The sequence below is a fragment of the Lathamus discolor genome, chromosome 4, assembly GCF_037157495.1.
Source record: "Lathamus discolor isolate bLatDis1 chromosome 4, bLatDis1.hap1, whole genome shotgun sequence".
Lineage (NCBI taxonomy): Eukaryota > Metazoa > Chordata > Aves > Psittaciformes > Psittacidae > Lathamus > Lathamus discolor.
In genome coordinates this window covers 45,427,503-45,446,481 of record NC_088887.1, presented here as the reverse complement: position 1 = coordinate 45,446,481, position 18,979 = coordinate 45,427,503, and the positions used below count along the sequence as shown (strand labels likewise).

Sequence of the window (18,979 nt, the reverse complement as noted above, 5' to 3'; positions counted from 1 at the left end):
TCACGATATTTCAGGGCAAGTCACCTGTCAAGAAAAGGCTGGGCAGTTATATCCTTCTTGCTGGTCTCTTGGAAATGAATTATACCTGGCAGTATCTTCACTCAGTATGCTTAGTGGCACCTAAAACTTAGACATTTAAATAACTGAAGCACTACATGGTATAAATGATCTGTTATTCCATAGGGTATTAGGTTGTTGTAAATTTTATTAAGTCTTGATCTGCAGAATGTATCCGACAGTATTCTACTTTGTCCATGTTTTAACAGATTCCCAGGGGAGCAGAATAATACCACAGAGTATTTCAAATATGCCTGTGAAACTGGCTCTATTGCAAAATTCTTTTTGTTCAGCATTGCAAAATCATGAGTGGATCAGAAAAAAGTAGAAATTCCAAATAAAACTTTGTTCAGGTTTCAACATGGTCTTTTTTTTTTTTTTTTCTTTTCTTGAGAGCTGAAGAAGTTGGTGAACTTTTTTGTTTATATCTCATATTTGTGCTTTCTTGGTTTCAATGTGCTGTCAAATGTAACCCTTAAGACAGGAAAATTCGGATAAGCATTTTATGCAATATTTGACATAGAAATAATTGAATAATTGAAATAGATCAAGTCATCTGAAGTTGACCATTACCAGGACACACACACGCAGAGCATAAGAGTATATTATTTTTGCTTTGATATGAAAAAAGAAGGTGATATAATTTTTCAAAGAATCAGGGTTGCACTGAGCATCACAGCTACTCTCCTTTTAGTGGGTGGTTTATTTATTTATTTCTGGTATGCTTTAAAAGTTGAGAACATCAACAAGTAGAGGAAAAAATGACATTTATTAATTCATTTTGAGATTCTAAGTTGTATTTATTTAGGTCATTTTTATAAATGTAGAAAATCTGAAACATAACTGATGCAGTATTTAGATTAAAAAAGACTGTGAAATTATATTAATAAATACAGTCTCTCTTCACTAGACTTATCTTGTAAAAGCAAATACAGCATCAAAATAATAATTTTAGAACATCAAAATTGTTCTTTCTGCTCCAGTTAGTATCTTATTCAGAGTTTGGATGTTGGCTAAATTTTTTCAGCTTCAGCTTCCATACCCTAACTTGACCTCATTGCATTGAAATATTTTGGGAAATCTCAATTTCCAGTAGTAATTTTAAAATATATGCTGTGTGCTGTGAGTTTTGCCTGGTTAGGAACTTGAAATAGCAAGCAAATTCTCCCATGTAGTCATTTCACTCAAAAGGCTAAGCACAGATCTCAATGAACTTTCAGGTCTGGTTTAATTACCTTGAGAACCTTATTCCAATATATGGGTGACTGTAGACCAACAAATTTGATCCATGTTTAGGTCAAAAAGTAGAAGTCAAAGATCCACCTGGAATTACGAGACGTTTTAAGCTAATGTGCTGGAGGCATAACAATTTCCTGTGCATGCGTGCAGTCATTTCTGTGGCTAATATCCAGCTGCTTTAGTACATCTGTTCAATAAACCCAAATACAGCACTTAGTGCTGGTCTAGGGTGAAGATCAAAAGTGTAACTTAATTTCAATCAAAAAGGCTAGTGATGCTTTCCAGATACACAGCAGCAAATATGCTCCTGTACCTAATGGGCATTTGGTCCGTGTACTAGACTAGTGTTTGTCTCAAGCTGACTGTTGTACCCCTGAAATATATATAGGATGAATGGTCATCACCACCAACTGTAGACCCAGCGCTGGTGCATTACCTGCTTGCTAACACAGTCATGAACACATACATTGTGCAGGTGATTCTTTGCTCTAGTAGGTGACTCAGATATTGCAGGGGGCATCTGAGGCTCCCCAGATCAGTGATGTGATTTAGGTATTGTCTGTCAGCACAGCATAACATTTTTCTGTTGCTTTGCAATCCTGTGAAACTTAGGCTGGTGCAATGTATTAAGTATTAAATATTTGCACACATCTACCGTAATTGCCATAAGAGCAAACACTGCAAGGTTTCTTACTGGGCTACCTTTGAATTCTGACGAATTTACACACTGAATGCTGCTTCTTGTCATTTTTAACAGTTTGACCAAGCAAGCCTCTCTCTTGCATCTCGAGAGGATTACCTAGAGAACACCACAGAAGCCAAATCTGTAAGTATCATTAAGTGGAAATGAGAATGACTATTTCCCCCCCTCCATTTTTTCCATTGTTGCTTTTGTTTTCTTGAACTCCAAACTCAGAAAGGAATGCAGCTTGTTTGGATTAAAATTTTCCAGGGTATCTTCCATCAGAAAATACCACCACTACAAACACTCTTGCAAAATTTCTCAAATGAAGATTTTTGTAACACTTGGGGTCCCTGTGCTTTTGTTCTCCTTTGGAAGGGGCATCCAGAGTTCATCTTGTCCAACCCTTCTGCTCAAGCAGTGTTGACGTCTGGAGTACAATACTAGCGACTGGCCTCCAAGTCTTTGTGCTGCTGATCACAGTCCTCTGGACCTGACTCAGCTCGTTTTCTATCCACTTCACTGTGCACTTCTCTAGCCTGTACTTTTTCAACTTGGTAAACAACCAAAACTGTTCTCCTGTCTTTCACCAAGAAATTAATGTAATTGTAGAAGATAATCAGGCAGGTTAAGTATGATTTTTATACACATGGTCTAGTCCAACTTTAAGAACTGTAAGTGTCAGTCTAATCCAGAAGTGTCATTTGCATTCCTAGAGATTTATACTCCTTGAACCACAGTGGGTATCTGTCTGTTATGCACAGTATGTTTACAGTGTTATTTCTCCTTTTTTCCTTGATGACAGCAGACATTCAAGGTAAGGAAAGCACAATTTTGGTTGCTAGGTCATGAAAGTACGAAGTATTATACCATTTGCAATAGCCAGGCATTTCTGGTCTACTGCTACAGCTGTGCTCACAATAAATCCAGTGGTAATTTTACTCTTTTTGTTTCTTTACAGTATCGAGATGCCTTTTTGCAGTTCATGGTTGATACAGCAGTGCTTCTGGGAGCAAATGCTTCACGAGCCGAGTCTGATATGAAGTCGGTTCTAAGACTGGAAGTTAAAATAGCTGAGGTTGGTAACCTAATGCAGGATTGAAGCTATCTTTTACCTAACAAAAGTGCAATACTTCTTCCAAATGAAAAGCCATTATATCAACAACCTTAGCAATAGTTTTTCAGCCTGGCCTTGAATACTGCCAGGGATGGAGCATTTACCACTTCTTTGGGCAACCTGTTCCAGTGCCACCATATGTTAACCAGACTCACTAGAGATAAGCCTAGGGTTGGCATTCCAGTGTTTGAGGGACTGTGCTAACAAGGTTGCTTGATCTGCCATCTCAGTGGAGGTAAAGGATGGAGATCCATGCGGCAGCAAAGACACAAGGGTTATTGATCTATTGGAAACCACAGAAACACCTGAGAATGGTCATGTGGGAATTCGGGCTTCTCCCTCACCCCCACAATGTGGTGGCATCAATAGCTCAACTGAAGTGCATCTACGCCAATGGATTGGAAGCCATTGTGCAGCTGGAAACCTATAATCAATGGGCTGATGCCAAGGTTTAGATTGTATGTTAGGAAAAATCTCTTCACCAAAAGGGTTTTCAAGCACTGGAATGGGCTGCCCAGGGAAGTGGTTGAGTCACCATCCCTGGAGGTATCTAAAAGATGTGCAGATGAGGTACTTACTGGTAGACTTGGCTGTGCTAAGTTTACAAGTTGGACTCAATGATCTTAAAGGTCTTTTCCAACCTAAACAATTCTGTGAGTCTATGATTCTATAATTTTGAGCTTGGGCAGAGTTTGAGTCCCTGATGTGCAGTTACGTTGAGAACACTTTACCACGTATTCAAGAAGCAGACCAGGCTGATTCTCTGAACAGTCTAAAAGCAGTGCAACACTGAGGTGTGAAGTTGCTGCTTGGTAGAGAGAGGGCAGTGGCTACAGTCACAGGGCAGTTGGCTCCTGAATTGCTTTCATGGGGCACCTTGGGAGAGGGGCTGAAAAACTCTATGAATTTTAATTTAGGAGACCAACTGAATTTAGTAAAGCTAAGGAGAGTTAAATCTGGTACTTGGTTCTGACTGATTTACTTGGTCACATTATTTACCCCCTTGTGGATTTTAATTTATGCATTAGGGCTATCGCAGGCTGAAGGAGCATTTCTGCTTCCCCGTATCCCTGTTTCAGTATGGCTGCTGCAGGAATCCTGTTCCCCAGAGCTGCAAACACACTATCATTTCCACTTCTTCTCAAGTTAGAGAGAAGAGTTAACCTCAACATTGGGAAACCAGCAAAAATTAAGGCTACAAACTTGACACTGATTTGCAGAACTGTCAGCTGAGCTATTTCTTCATATCACCATAGAAATAAGCTATGCCCTGTGAAATGCTGGGTATCCTGTTAAAAGAGAAACCTGTTGCATAGGACAGGCGATGCAGCAGAATGCTTTTCACCTGGTTCTGCTGTTGCAGTCTGCAGGAGGAAAGGCAGTGATGCTTCTTAATGGTGTATACAGAACTGAGGATCATTAGCAGTAGTAGTAAATCAGTGTTTCCATCTCTGCCAAAAGAGATTAAATTTTGCCAAACTTTTAAATAAAGACCAATATTCAGCTTCAGATACACAGTGTAGATGGACTAATGAGCATATACTTCATAGTGACCTAGTAGACTTGAAAAACAGAAACTGTTTTTTGTGTTTATTGGTGATGTGATAAGAAGACACATCGCTGCTTCTGGTAGCTCTAATGCTTTACGTAGCAAATGTCTTACAGAGCTTTAATCTATAAAGTATATAGGTGCAGTTGCCATATACAATGACATGGATCATGTAATGCATAGTCATGCAACTGTAATGTTCTCAGGTTCTGTAATGCATAGTTACGCAACAAGCCATACTTGACTTGCTCATGGTTACCTAATTTCCCTTTAGTAGGAATATTCCTTTTAAAATATATCTAGATTATTAGGCATGGGTCCAGGGACAAGGGTTTTGGATAATCCCTAACGAGCACAATGATTTATATAAACACTTACCATGATTTCAAAGGAGATAGTTCTGTTTGTTACTTAGGCTTCTACTGTATTCTGTGTTCCTCTGCATTCATTTTAAGTGAATGTATGTAATGGAGAACATATGTGCCCAGGAAGAGACAGGAAGGATAAAGGAAGGATACTTTAGATATAGGACGAAGTGTCATGCTTCAAGAGAGCTTATGTACAAGGAAGATTTCAATTAGGTTTGAATTTCTGGAGGAAGGGGAAAAGATTCAAGAGGAAGGGAACAGACAGGTTCAAGAAGAGTTTAGAGATTTGTCGGGTAAATGAAATTAGCAGAAAGGGAGAAGAAACTTATTTTGTTTTTTCTGAGTGGCTTGAGCAATAATAAAACCACAGGCACCTACTGGAGAATTCTGGTTGGAGAACCATCAGCTGTCTGGTTAGTCTGGCATCAGCCTCTGTCCTCTTTAAACTGCATAGCGTACAGCCTGTCATATAGGATTTACCTTAGAGCAGGGCTGGAATTGCCATCAGGAATTCTTGTTTCTCTTGAACACTGAGAAAATTTTAAGCTCTGTCTTGTGCTTGGTTTGTTTTTCTCTTATGAACCATACTGCCATCTTGGAACCTGATGTCCCTTGTCAATTACAAAAGGACATGTTTTGTGTTTAGGTTCTCTTTTGCTGTGTCCTTGGGCTTTTACGCTACAGAAAATCCTGAGGTCTGGCTCCTCTGGTCACCCAGATGAGAGGCCTAGCTGGAGAATGCTTTAGATCATGTGTGGCCTATATACCCAGGTTTTCCGGTAATAAGGATGGTGGAGTAAAATGAGGAAATACTTGTGTGTATCCGGCTCTTCCCTCAGAAGGAGACAAGCTGTAGAAAGAAAGTGTTCAAATCCAAGAGACAAGATGCAATTCCACCATACCTATCTCAGATTTGACCTTTTAAACCATATAGTTTGGAGCTGGCTTCTACCCGACACGATGGGATGAATAAATATTAGTGGTCTCAGTATGCTTTTACCTCTTATGAACCAGCATGCACTTCCTTAGTACAATCAGAGCTAAAATTGGTCTAATATGGTCAAAGAAGACATGCAGCTCATTAAATTGCCCAGTAATGAGTTAAACTGACAATGCACTGTGTTCCATTTCTCCTAGTTAAATGTCATCCTTAGGAAGGGAAGTTAACGCTTTGCTTGGAAAGCAGGTGGTGAGATATTTCTGCACTAGGATTTATGATGGACAGTAATAATGTAAGAGCAGGTACTTGCAAGATAATCCTTATTTTGATGATTTTGGTTTGGTTTTGATTTTTTTTTTTTCCCCCCCAGATCATGATTCCATACGAAAATCGAACAAGTGAGGTGATGTACAATAAAATGAACATATCGGAGCTTAGTGCCATGATTCCACAGGTTCGTTGGGAATAATTGCAAAATTATTCTTTTAATGTCTAACCTATGTAATTTAGACTGCCTTTAGTGGTCAGAGCAGCATGTTAAAGGAATATCATCAGGAATGTGTGTACTCAATTATGATAGATGTTATTTTAAATACAGTTACAGGTTTACTGAGGTTTGAAAACACATGTAAAGGCAAAATGCAATAGTTTCTAAAGCCTTAATATGATTTGAGGCCATTACTCTCAGTGGTGCACCTCAGTTAATAAGTCATCTGTCTTCATAATCTGCTTTAACCAGCCTCTCTTTGTCTTTGCAGTTTGACTGGCTGGGATACATCAAGAAAGTGATTGACACCAGACTCTATCCTGAGCTCAAAGATATAGGTCCTTCAGAAAACGTGATTGTCCGTGTTCCCCAGTACTTCAAAGATTTATTCAGGATACTAGAAAATGAAAGGAAAAAGTAAGGACCCTATGATGGTTTCGCCCACATTTATGATAGGACATTGCTTTTCCCATTCGTTTTTATTTTTTGTTGGTTTTTTTTTGTTTGTTTGTTTTTGTGTGTTTTTGTGGTTTTTATTTAATGTGTTTCAGATAATCTTGGAATCAAGTCTCTAGACAAAAAGTCTGTTTGGTTTTGTCTAAATGGGGATATAGATATTAGCTTGTGTGTAGCAGGAGAATTTGCAGTTTCAACACCTTCATTTATGGAAAATGTGTTGCATTAAAGCTGTTCTTTGCAGGTGCATTCAGCATCTCTTACTTGTATGGGGTCTTGTACGTTGTGAAATTGTTTACACCCATAGGACACAGTTGCAACATGCAGGTAGCTCAGATTAAACATAGTAGATGAGCTTTGCACAGGAAAGCAATGCACCTTTGCGCAGTGTGGTGAAAAAGTGTATGTGAACATGACAACCAATTTCAAAACATCATTATTGATGTCATCCAAGTGATTCTGTGATAATTTGATCTCTGTTGAGGCATGTTGCTGAGCTTTTAAAAAAATATTGTTAGGCTGTTGTTTCCAAAAATAATTCTTTGCTGATTATACAGTATGGACACAACTAAGTTTATGTTTCAGAAAAAAACCACTAATTCAGAAGCATTATATTGTTGCTCTGTGTCTCCAGTGACAGAATGTTTACATTAATTCATAGTACCTGTAAAAATAACACACAGATTGAACAATACAAAAAAAATAAAAATGATTGATCTGCCTTCAGATAAACAAAACATCCTTTCTTTATAAAATTCTGACAAATATGATTAGTGTGCCACCAATCTTAATCTACTGAAGAAAGTCTTCTAAATGTTTTGGGCTGTCCATGCTTTTTGTATCTCAGAGTTAGTTATGTCACTGGGTATGAAGTGGTGATTTAAGGGCATGCATATATAGCAAGATAACAGATAATTGGCTATTGCCTCTCTACAAATACACTTAAACATAAATTTATTCTGTAACTACAGGGTAAATACCTGGAGACTTTTTCCTTTAGGGTCTTATTCAGGGAAAATCTGAGTACTGAAGAGGAGTTGAGCCAGCTGGTGACATGGCAGAGGGAGGCTGGAATAGTGACCAGAAAGAATGGCAATGCCTGTCTTCAGCAGAGCCTAATACCAGCTGGCTGACTCACACAGGTCAAGAAGTGGGCAAAAGCAGTGTCTAATTTCAAGTATATTCATGCTGCATGTCTTACAGATGATAATGGTTTGGGCATTTTCTTCTCAGTCTTACCGTTAGAAATTTGCATCATGAAATGTTAGAAGTTGCAAATAGTGCTAAATTCAATCCAAGCAGGCTTCAAATTCTTATTTGTAAAACCCATCCAAACAGTCTCTGCATGGTAACAAAGATCATGTTTATCTATTAGATGATGATTTTCATTACTTAAAATGACACAGTCTGCTCCAGAAGTAACCTTGTTATCCGGTCTAGAGAAAATTAGGAAATCATCTTAACGCGAACTCCTAACAATGAGGTCTTAACATTTCCATGTAGGGCAAACTCTGAAAGCTTAGAAAGGGCATTTTGTTTTAGGTAATCTCATTTCTTGTTCTCCATATGGTATTTTAAAGGTTAAATTAATGCAAACAACGTGAATTTGGTTTGTTACTGTAAGTATCTAGACCAATCAAATTTGGTAAAACATTCCAAAATTTTGGATTTACTTGAGTGATTAGAACGTCAGTTAACTTCTCATCATTTCAGGAGATGCAGCACTATTAGAAGAAGCAGGTACTTTCATCAAATTCATATAATTTTCCATTACAAACCTTCTATCCCTAAATTATGCTTTTATTCCAATGCCTTGTGTGTCCCCTTCCCAGATGAGCACCCTGCTGTCATGGGTACTATTCAAAATGGCAGAAAAAAAGTGGTTCATGCCCTAGGGATCTGTCAAAGTATGAAGTTTGTTTCAGGTGGAGGGTAGAATGGAGGGAAAATTAAGTCTGGCTACAGAAGCACTTCTTCATGATGAAGGTGACAAGTTTTATGGACTCAATAATCATATTAAAAATTGCTTCCTTGGAGAACCTGCTTGAATAATCTTGAATTGTGAAACCATTCACATGGCAATGTTATTAGAAAAGAGCACTTTGGCAGGCTGTAGAGTGAACTTTGTAGAATAAGGAAGTTATTTACTTGATAACCCTGCTGCATATAATCAAGTTACTGTGTAGAGCTTGAAGTATATGCAGCTGTGTGGTTTGGAGGTCTGTCTGAAATTCCCAAGCCAGGGCAGTCCTGTGAATCCAGCCTAGGAGCATGGCTCTCTGTAGAAAGCTGCCCAAGAAACTGGGTAACCAGCCTGGCAGAAGTTTCTATTAGCCCTGAGCTAGCTAATCTAAATCATGTCAGGTGTTCAGTGCTGAAATCAAACTTTGTAAGAAGTCCGCAGGGATTTCTTTAGTTTTCCAGTGTACTGACTAATTTTAGATGGAGTTTGTATCTATTATAGGAAGAAGAGTATTGTTGAAAACATAGATGTAGCTGTGGTATCAATAAGATAATGGCAGAGTTCAAATACAGCTGTGCCATCAATAAGATAATGGCAGAGCTCAAATACAGCTGTGCCATGTGAGACAATAAACAGGACTGAGCTAGCACCTGTTAGGAGCCCCTTATACCCCTTCCCTGCTTATCTGTGTGCTAGGGCTTTATGTGTAAGCCATAAAGAGGACACAGTAAATTGTGTCCTTGTTGGAAATGTTTTCAGCTGTTGAAGGAAGCAGCTTTATCATTCTCATGGATGTCAGAATGAATAACTGGTTTCCTTCGCCTTACCTTACCCTCCGTCTTTGTAGTATAGGACAATTAATAGAGAAGCACATTGTAATTCCTGAAGCATGAGAGGCATTTTCTTTAGAGAGGGATGGGGGCACTAGATCTCCTTTCTGGTCTTTGCATGCCTCTGAAACATTTTAGAGAAGTTACAATAACTTGACTTGAACTAGTGCCTCTAGCAATAGAGGCGGAATTTTTTAAGTACTTATAATTTGATTCCTGGCTCAATTCTGAATACAGTTTTCAAACAGATCTTGATATCTGTGAAAGAGATCTTTTTCTTAAAATGTCAATTAATTTGTCCATCGATCTCATATTTAATCTATCCTCTTTAATTACTACTCTGTCTGTTGATTAAAATATTACAAATTCACAAAATTTCACATCAGCAACCTACTTTATTCCCAGAGAGGGTAGAGAGTTCCTTAGTAAATATTCATAAGATCTTGTGTAATTTTAACTGTCCCAGCAAACAAGCTCTCTACCACTTCCTGTGGGAGTGTGTATCACAATAATGGTCATACTGGTTAAGAGCAAGCCTACACTTTCTGTAACAGTATTTTTGACATTAAAATAGGGTACTATGTGGTGTACTCTTCTGACAGGTTACAAAAACAAATGTTCTGGGTTTATCAAAAGAGTAGAGCAGATTTTTATGTTTTATGTGTGTGTTGGATTTTGCTCTGACCCTCAGTGTACTTACTTGTGAAATTGGGATGAAAATCACCTCAAGATACGCACTGTTGGCATTTCCTAACCAAAATGTGTCAGTTTCTAAACCAAATGAAGATGACCAATTGATTTTGTATAGTTAGCCAAAAAGGTAAAATGATCACCCGCAAAATAGGTAAACAAATTCAAACAAAATATGATTTCTTTTCGCTTTGCAAAACAAAATAAAGAACACTGCCCCTCGAAGAAACTTTCAACAACAAAACCCCTCATGCTTTGCCCCCATTGCTGCCCTCCACCAAATAGATGTATCTGGGCTTTGAAGCAAAGTCTTCCTGTTGTGTTTTGGGGGATTTTCTTTCATCTTATGCATCCATGAATTCTGGCGTGATTGCAATCAGGAATTATTATAATCTCATCAGACGGCTTGGTTTTAGGATGTGTCAGCCTTCTTTCCCTTTCCAAATTAAAACAAACCTCAATTAGTTGCGAGATATTTCCTGAAACTGACAGCTGCCTTCATTATTTATGTCTGATACAAAAGTTCCTGAATTCCTGTTGGTATTAGTGTCTGTGAATAAGTCACCTTTTGGAGAGTCATCCTTTACAAATTTTAGTCTTTTATACACTACCAATTTGCAGAGATTCCCCAGCTTAACCAGAAGGACAAATAGCACTGAATGAGAACAGGAAGCACACAGAAGGGAGAATTGATTTTTTTTTTTTTTTTGTAGCAATTAAATACTGAATTGTAACCTATAATTGGTTTATGATAGAGATCTGTTCAGCTGCGTTTTTTAACCTAAGACTTTTAATCGAAATGAAGTCTTTAAACCTTTTAGTCTTCAGGACTTGCATAAATACTGTTGTAGATCCAGAGAGCAGTTACAGAAGGAGCATGGATGCTATTCAGCTATGCTGAAAAACATGAGACAGAGTTGTGAATCTTGTGGAGTTCTAGTCATTTACAAAAACAACAAGAGCTGAGCATTTTTAGGGTGCTTCAGTTGCTCTTGAGTGAGGAAATTCCACATCGTCAGAAATATGTTAAATGGAAAATCTATACTTTCTGGTATTTCATGGGTTGGAATTAATTTTTGATGACCCTAAAGCATTATCTTAGAATGGTGTGATCATCTAAGCAGAGCTAACTCTTTTAAATTTTGTAACATGTACTGTGTCATAAATGTACATTATTCATGCTAAAAAGAGCTTTTTCGGATCCGTTTTACAGTTGTTGGAATTTGTGTATACCATATGATATCTCTGTATACTAAAACACGGAATATATCCACTGTGAGAGATGAAGTGTATAAGAGGCAGGATTTATGTATAAATCACAGCAATTCTCTACTCTCCTGTAGAAGCTGCCTCCATGGTCACAAAGACCAGTAAGTATCAGGCCTTTGAAGTGGCAGTTGGCTTGAGATTGCCACCCATCTGCTCTTGGTGTAGTGTCCCACTTGGATGCGTGCATGCTGCCGAAGTTACTGGGTCATCGTGTGCTCAGTCACCTATAGACAATATGTAGCCTTAAACCTCTCCATTCTCACCTCTTGATCACCCAGCCAGGGAGGTGATAAAGAGTATAAGCTTCCAGCGACATATCCTGAGCTGGAGGCTTTGTGTGGGTGTACTGGAGCTTGGCTAGAAGCAGTCCATAACAGCATATTTGTTGCAAAGGAGCCGCTTTCCTCCCTATGGAGAAATCTGTGGCCTGCCCCAAATGTTATATATATCTCAAATGTAGAGCAAACAACACGTGGATATCCATAACTTTAGAGCAATGGCTATCCTTGCAAGATATATCATGTAACACAAGATGAGAATAATATGTGTGGGTGATTATTGGACTTGTTTTGGGGCTGAAGTTGAATTGCATATTTCACAATGCACTTTTACCTCACAGAGCCACTGCTGAGCACAGGGAGAGCTCAATCTAGGCTAGATAAATCCTCCAGTCAAGGGCTTGACAAAAGGGACATGGGTGTCATGTCTCCTGGGAATTTTAAACAAGTTCTTCCAGAATCTCTCAGCCTCAGTTTTTATGAGATTCTTGTTACTGAGACCTCGGGTTTTGGTGTTTCGATTATCCATCTGACAAAGTAAGAGGGGTAGTACTTTAATAACTGTATGGGTAGTAAGAACTTTTAAAAGCATACTGATAACTTGTAACGAAAGATACAAAGATGTTGATAGGATATTTGAGATGAACTATTAACTATTCTGTTTCATAGTTATGCTTTATGTGGTCTAGCAATGAAGAGATATAACATTCACTTTTATTTACAAAAGAAAAGCCAGTTATTTTCTTATCTCTGGATAGAACTTTTATGCAACTATTCTTATGACATGGTTCTTGCCACTTCTATAGAAAACAAAAAAGGTCTTTTGAAACAAAATAATTACCTGAAAATTACATACTAAGAAATTGGCTCATTATAAATATCCCCTAAAGGTGATTATCATGGTACAATTACTTATTAGGTGGTTGCATTCGTACAGATTCTTCTGTGTAATAGGAATTTATCAATTTGGTCATCACTCATCAATTTTCAAGGTGAAATTTCCACCATTCAGTTGAAATGTTTGCAGAGATATTTATGTGAGTACTCTGTAGTACCTCATATGCTATTAGATGTCTGATAAAAATATGCCTAATTTAACAGGACTCTTGCTAACTATCTGGTGTGGAGGATGGTTTATTCAAGGTTATTTAACCTCAGCAGACGTTTTCAGTATCGGTGGCTGGAATTTTCTCGGGTAAGTTAGAGCTTTTATAGCATTTACAACGGTACCAGTGTTGATACTATTGGTTTCCCTTATAGCTGCTTATACCTTTGCAAAATATGGAATGTTTTCCATGCTAGGTAAATTTCTTGAATGAACATTTGTTGTTGAAGACTCCCTCTAAAACAATCAAGACATACATATTCTTATATATGACACAAAGGAAAACTTTTATGTTAAGGAGTTTTTGAAAATCTTTAAAAACCTTAGTCTTCTTATGCAGAAACTTGAAAGCTGTAAAGTTTTTGAGTTAAATGCCAAGGCTGTGACCTGTGCTGGTCCTGCAGACCAAACTTGCTTAGCCAAAATCCAATTTTATGAAAAAACTCCTACTGTTTACACATGCGTGAATATAGCTCTGGTAAAACAAAAGTCTAAGATTTTGTCTTTTATGAGCTTGCTCAAACCTCTCTCATGCTCTAGTGCCAGCTTTACATGAGCTCTGTCACATATATGCACCAGTCATTTCTACAGAGAAGCCACTCAGGTGCCTTCCAGCCTGGGGCTGCAGAAGCCCCAGAACACATTAGTCACCAGCCCAGTCTGTGAGAGTAGACCTAATTATCTGTGAAGTTATATGGGCATTTATGTAAAACACATTTATTTGATTAAGTGAACCCTGAACAGAAAACCACTCTGATAATCCTATAGGCAGCATAGAGGCTCTTTAAGCAAACCAAGGATGAAACTGAAACTGAAAGGCGCTTTGTCTTGTTTCCAAGCTACCATAGTTTAAAATGTGAACTTTTTGTTTGTCATTGAGGAAATTAGCTGCTTGGTGACATCGTGACAACTTGAGTCTGGCATGATGCTGCCAGTGATGTGGTACAGGAGGGGCTCTGCTCTGCTCTCTCTAGTGAGGCGTGCAGGTGCCTAACTGAAGCACCCATAATGTCTTTCTTTGAACAGTAGCGGAACAGTTCTGAGTTGATCACATGCCTAAAAATTAACTCAAATATCTTCATGGAAACTACGCAGGAAAGGCAGCCTCTTACACTTCTGAAATCATATTCAAATCAGTCTTGCTAAAGATAGCGTTTTCTTCACGCAAAAATATGAGAAACTGCCTGTCAGAATCACAACGACAAGTTTGTGTGTCCCCTCCTTGGGTATTCCTAGCTAGCCAGGTAAAATAGATTGATGCTGGCCATTAGCCATTCTGCAGCATAATACTGAGTTATATTGAATTATGATACGGCCGGGAAAATTCCTAAAAGAAAACCTTAAGCTTTGAATACTATGCTTTTTGATATGGTAAGTAGCTGCTGACACTGGGTACTTTCTCCAGAAGCTTAAGGATGAATCTAATTCACTTTGGTTCAGTCCTTATTAACAATGTCATCAAGGGTTTTCATATAAGTGGCTGTGAAAACTTAAGAACAGAACAGTAATGGCAGTGAGTCAGCAGCTCATTCCCATTATGTGCCCCTGGGATCTGGAGATGGAGAGTTAGTTAAGTGCAGTAAACAGCAATAACTAATTGGGTAGTATTTTGTATTAGAAGTATTAGACTTCAGAGGTCAGCAGAAAGGACAGGAGAAATGGAGTCCAAGGCAAAGGCTTGAAAAGCTTTGTTGAATAGATTTGCTCTGTCAGAGGCTGGAGGACTAAAGGCACACAGATCCTTTGGGATCATAAAAAGAACCTAGCAACCTCTTGCCAGGTAAGTGAAGAAAACATTGGATGACTTGTTAAAAGTCATGACCATTAGATGAATCAGTGACTCTTAAAGAAAAGGATATAATTAATTAACTAATTAATTAATTAATACGTTCAGCCTCACCCATCATAAACATAGTATTTTTTCACTAGGTTTTCATTTTCTCTTGGTGCTTTTTACATCTTTGCATTGAGACACTTAAAATCTTTGCAAAGAGAGGAAAAAAGGCGTGATGAATCTTCAAAAATCTTCAGTTTGAGAAACAGGACAGACCTGCTGACTCTAGAGAAAATGCTTTGCTTACCACATCAGCAACTACTACCAGCTCCTCTGCAGTGGTGCTTTGAGTCCTAGCGAATGTGCAGTGGCACCTGGGGAAGAGATCAGTTAACTGTGCTGTGGAGCTCTAAATTGACTGGGAGGGCTTGAAACCTGCTATTTATAGTCGCTGTTACTACCTGGAGTATTGTGTTTTAGAGTGGTACATTAATACTTGCAGGACCATTTTAAGAGAGTTCTAGTTGGCTGTTGTAACATAAATATCAATAAACCAGCTGTGAGGTATAATCCATTCCTCTAGGCTCTATTTTTATTGGTCTCACAGCCTGTGCTGCCTTTCTGTCCTCCTTACAGTCAAGCCGCTCTCAAAATAATGATAATTATTGTGTTGAAATAATGATACATCACATCCTAAAAGCCAGCCAGTTCTGTCTCCTGACTTTTTCTGCGGCTGATGTATAGTCAAAGCTTTCGGGAGGAATTTCAGGCTCTGATGACTAATGCCATGACTCCCCTTCTTTCCCTGCATCAGGAAAAAGCTCCATTGTAGTTTTGCTTGGACCTTGGAGAGAAATTTTCCTCTCTACTTTTTTCGCTTTTTCTTTTCCTTTTTTCTTCTTTTTTTTTTCTTCAATGATTTGTTATATGTTTTAGAAAAGGAGTTTGTTTTCAAACTTGGCTCTGTTTAGGAGACTTATTACCTTATTATGGATTGGTTTGGCTTATGTGGTTTTCTTATAGAAGCAGTGTTCTCTCTGTCATTGAAAATCTATTCACGAACATGCAGTATTAATAAAGAGCATTTGAAAATGCAATTTACTGGTGGCTTTGAGTACAAGTCATTGATTAAGCTTAATTACAGACAATTTGATGGAGAAAAGCAGTCTTTGAGCTACTGAATTATCTGACCTTCAATAGCTGAGGGTTAAGCTACTCTGGAATTTTCCAGTGAAATCTTTTCCTATTGGCCAACAACAAATCCAAAACCTCCAGTTTTGCTAGAAATTTAATCTTGAGCTCAAAGGGGGAGAAAACTGGGAAAAAGAAAAGGCTCAAAAGCTGCTAATCAATGCTTAAAAGGCTTTCATAATCTGTGAAAGGCCAAAATCCCTGTCCCTCCTGACCTGGTCTGGTGTTGACTGTATTCTGCTTTTACATAGCTGACTGATATTAACTACTGAACTGTGATTTTGCTTATTCTCTATGGAAAATCTTAAGAAGTCCCTTAAGTGGAAAGGGAACTCTTTGAACCTTGAAAACAAAAAAAGTTTCTTAAATCAGCACTGCTATTGTTTACATGGACCCATCTTGTATTTTATTGTATTTTTTTAATTGTATTTTTAAAAAAAATGAACTTTTACCTTGACAAGAAAATGTAATGTTGAGTGGGTAAGCATCCGCAGTAACATTATTCTCATAAGAAACAGAAACAAAAGCAGCAATGTGCTTGAGCTCAGAGATTTGTCATAGCACTTGATGAAATGTTAATAACTGTAAAATATTGTTATTGTTTCCTTTTGGTAACTATTTGACAAGCATGCTTTAGACTATACTGAATACAGATGGAGACTCCTTCTTCTTACACAGTATAATGTTATGACCTACTACCTGCACCTGCCAACAGGTGATTCACGGAACCACAACTTTGCTGCCCCAGTGGGATAAATGTGTGGACCTTGTTGAAAATGCGCTCCCTTATGTTGTGGGTAAGATGTTTGTGAATGCCCATTTCCAAGAAGACAAGAAAGAGATGGTGAGTCCTCTGAGATCTCTGTGGCTTCCTCCTCTCAAATTGCCCCTGATGTTGGATCAAAATTTAAAAAGAGACAAGAATCTTAAAAATACTTGAATAGGGAGAAAATATAGGGAGAAAATATAGGGAGAAAGTGGAACAAATCTGAAGAACTGTCACCTTTCTGTCCATCTGGGCACTTCTCATTCTTTCCATCTGCAGCTCTTTAGACAAATATGTAACCAGATCAAAACTAGGTTGAACATAATTTGTGTAAATTATAGTCAGTGTAACTCGTTATAGTAAAGTTTTAGCTGACTAGTTAAAAGACTGGTGAAGACTGCTTCAGGGCGACCCTTTTAAAAGCTGACTGTGCTACACCTGTAGTCTAAACAAGAAAAGCGTAACTGATGTCTGGCCCAAATTAAAGGAAGCTTAGGGCCATATAGAGTTCATATTTGTGATTCGTGTATTTTCAAATCTCTTTTGCTCCATGGTGAAGGAAAATAGTCTTCCATGCCGATGAGTTCAGCGAACTGCTTTTAGCTGGACATTCATCCACTTTCTAAAACTTCAAACATAGCTGCATTATCACTTCTCTTAATAATATATTCAAATGGTTAATTACTTTTCACAATAATTTATGGCTTTCAGTTAATATTTTTCTCATAAAGGTTTCCAATATCTGGTTTTCTGTCCATTGATTTCCCAACAATAATCAGTTTAAAATCAGCTAATTTAGTCATTGAACTTAGCTCTCAGTGCAGGAGAGCCAAAACCATTTAGAAAACATGTGAAATAGCATCCTGCACTGAGGGCAACAGCTCTGTGATAGCCCTTCGCTGCCCTGGCTCAGTAGCCTCAGCTTGTCTGTTTGACTTTATCTAGTTTGACTGTTCTCTCAGGGAAGGACTCCATTTTAGACAGACCAGCACTCTGATTTGGCTTGTCCAAATATCTGCGACGTGTTTCCCTCTCAGGTCTTGCATTTCTTCTGCTGCAGCTGGTGTTTCTTTTGCCTTCAGCAGAAGTTTCCTCTCTGAGATCCAGCTTTTCAGTCTCCTGCTTCTTGATTGAGTTTGTGAAGTGCTATTTGGGAGTTTAATGGCAAATACATTTCAGGGATACACTGTATGACTTCTGCACAGGATAAGAGGGAAGAGGCTATAAGAAATGTACACTTTATGGAGGGGATATGGATATGGAGGAAAAACTTTTTTGTGTTTGTATATGGAGGGAAAATTATGAAAAGCTGATAGAGAATGATTTTCTGTTGAAATGTGACCTAATTCAAATATTTCTTGGCATGTGTATTCATTTCAGACCAACATTTTGCAAAACTATTAAGTCTGAAATCACAATAGCCTCCGTAGTAAAAAATTAATATACAATTTATAGTGTAGATCAAAAGATTCAGACTTGTAGTGACCTGCCCTTGGAGATAAAATTAGATACAAGTGAAATTTGTTTCAATCTGTTTAAAAGTGTGTTTTCCAAGGTAGTCATTTGCTGTGTTATAGTTTTCGTTTCACTGGATTTCAGTTCTATATCTCTTTATTAAGCACTAAGGAAGCACTTGAGAGAAGCACTCTTATTTGTACAGACTTTTTTTTCTTTTTTCTTTTTTTTTTTTTTTTTTACTTCTGGTTCATGGCATATATCTGTCCATGATAAGCAAATCCTGAGTTATGGATAATATGCATTCTTTTTCCTCATGTTTTGTGCCTGATGTTTCATACCTTAGACACTTCACTCCTTTTATCAAGAAAGACATTATTTGTGTCTAAATATAGCACTGTTTCTAGCCCAGAGTGCCTGCAGTGTTTCTTACAGCTATGCCTGAGCGGTTTCAGTAATAACTTTGATAGCAGGAATAGGTTTCTCCCCCTGTCCCCTGCAGCTACAACTGGTGCGTAAAGCCTAAGTATACACCAGGGCCCAGCTGCAGAGCTTGAGTTTGAACTTGCAACCTGCAAATACAGGGAGTTCACCTCATTAGTGCACTAAGTTAATTGAGTCAGTGCTCTGTCATCAATATCTTTAAGTTACCCTATTCCCTGGGAAGCAGTTTATTGTGACTGTTCACTGTTCAGTCATATTTAATGCTAGACCTGTTCCAGTTGTTCCATACTGTCTCTAAAAATAAGAAAATGTTTTTTGA

The 18,979-nt window shown here is 38.1% G+C and overlaps 1 protein-coding gene across 2 annotated transcripts in view; it reads left to right on the top strand.

Moving 5' to 3' along the window:
* Window positions 1-18,979, top strand: part of PHEX (phosphate regulating endopeptidase X-linked) — a 96,358-nt gene that overhangs the window by 25,616 nt on the left and 51,763 nt on the right. For both annotated transcript variants that reach the window (XM_065677292.1, XM_065677293.1), the window contains 6 exons: window positions 2,054-2,122; window positions 2,940-3,056; window positions 6,323-6,406; window positions 6,711-6,856; window positions 13,027-13,120; window positions 16,711-16,839. In XM_065677292.1, the coding sequence (XP_065533364.1) occupies window positions 2,054-2,122; window positions 2,940-3,056; window positions 6,323-6,406; window positions 6,711-6,856; window positions 13,027-13,120; window positions 16,711-16,839 (639 nt within the window). The remainder of the gene's footprint in view (window positions 1-2,053; window positions 2,123-2,939; window positions 3,057-6,322; window positions 6,407-6,710; window positions 6,857-13,026; window positions 13,121-16,710; window positions 16,840-18,979) is intronic.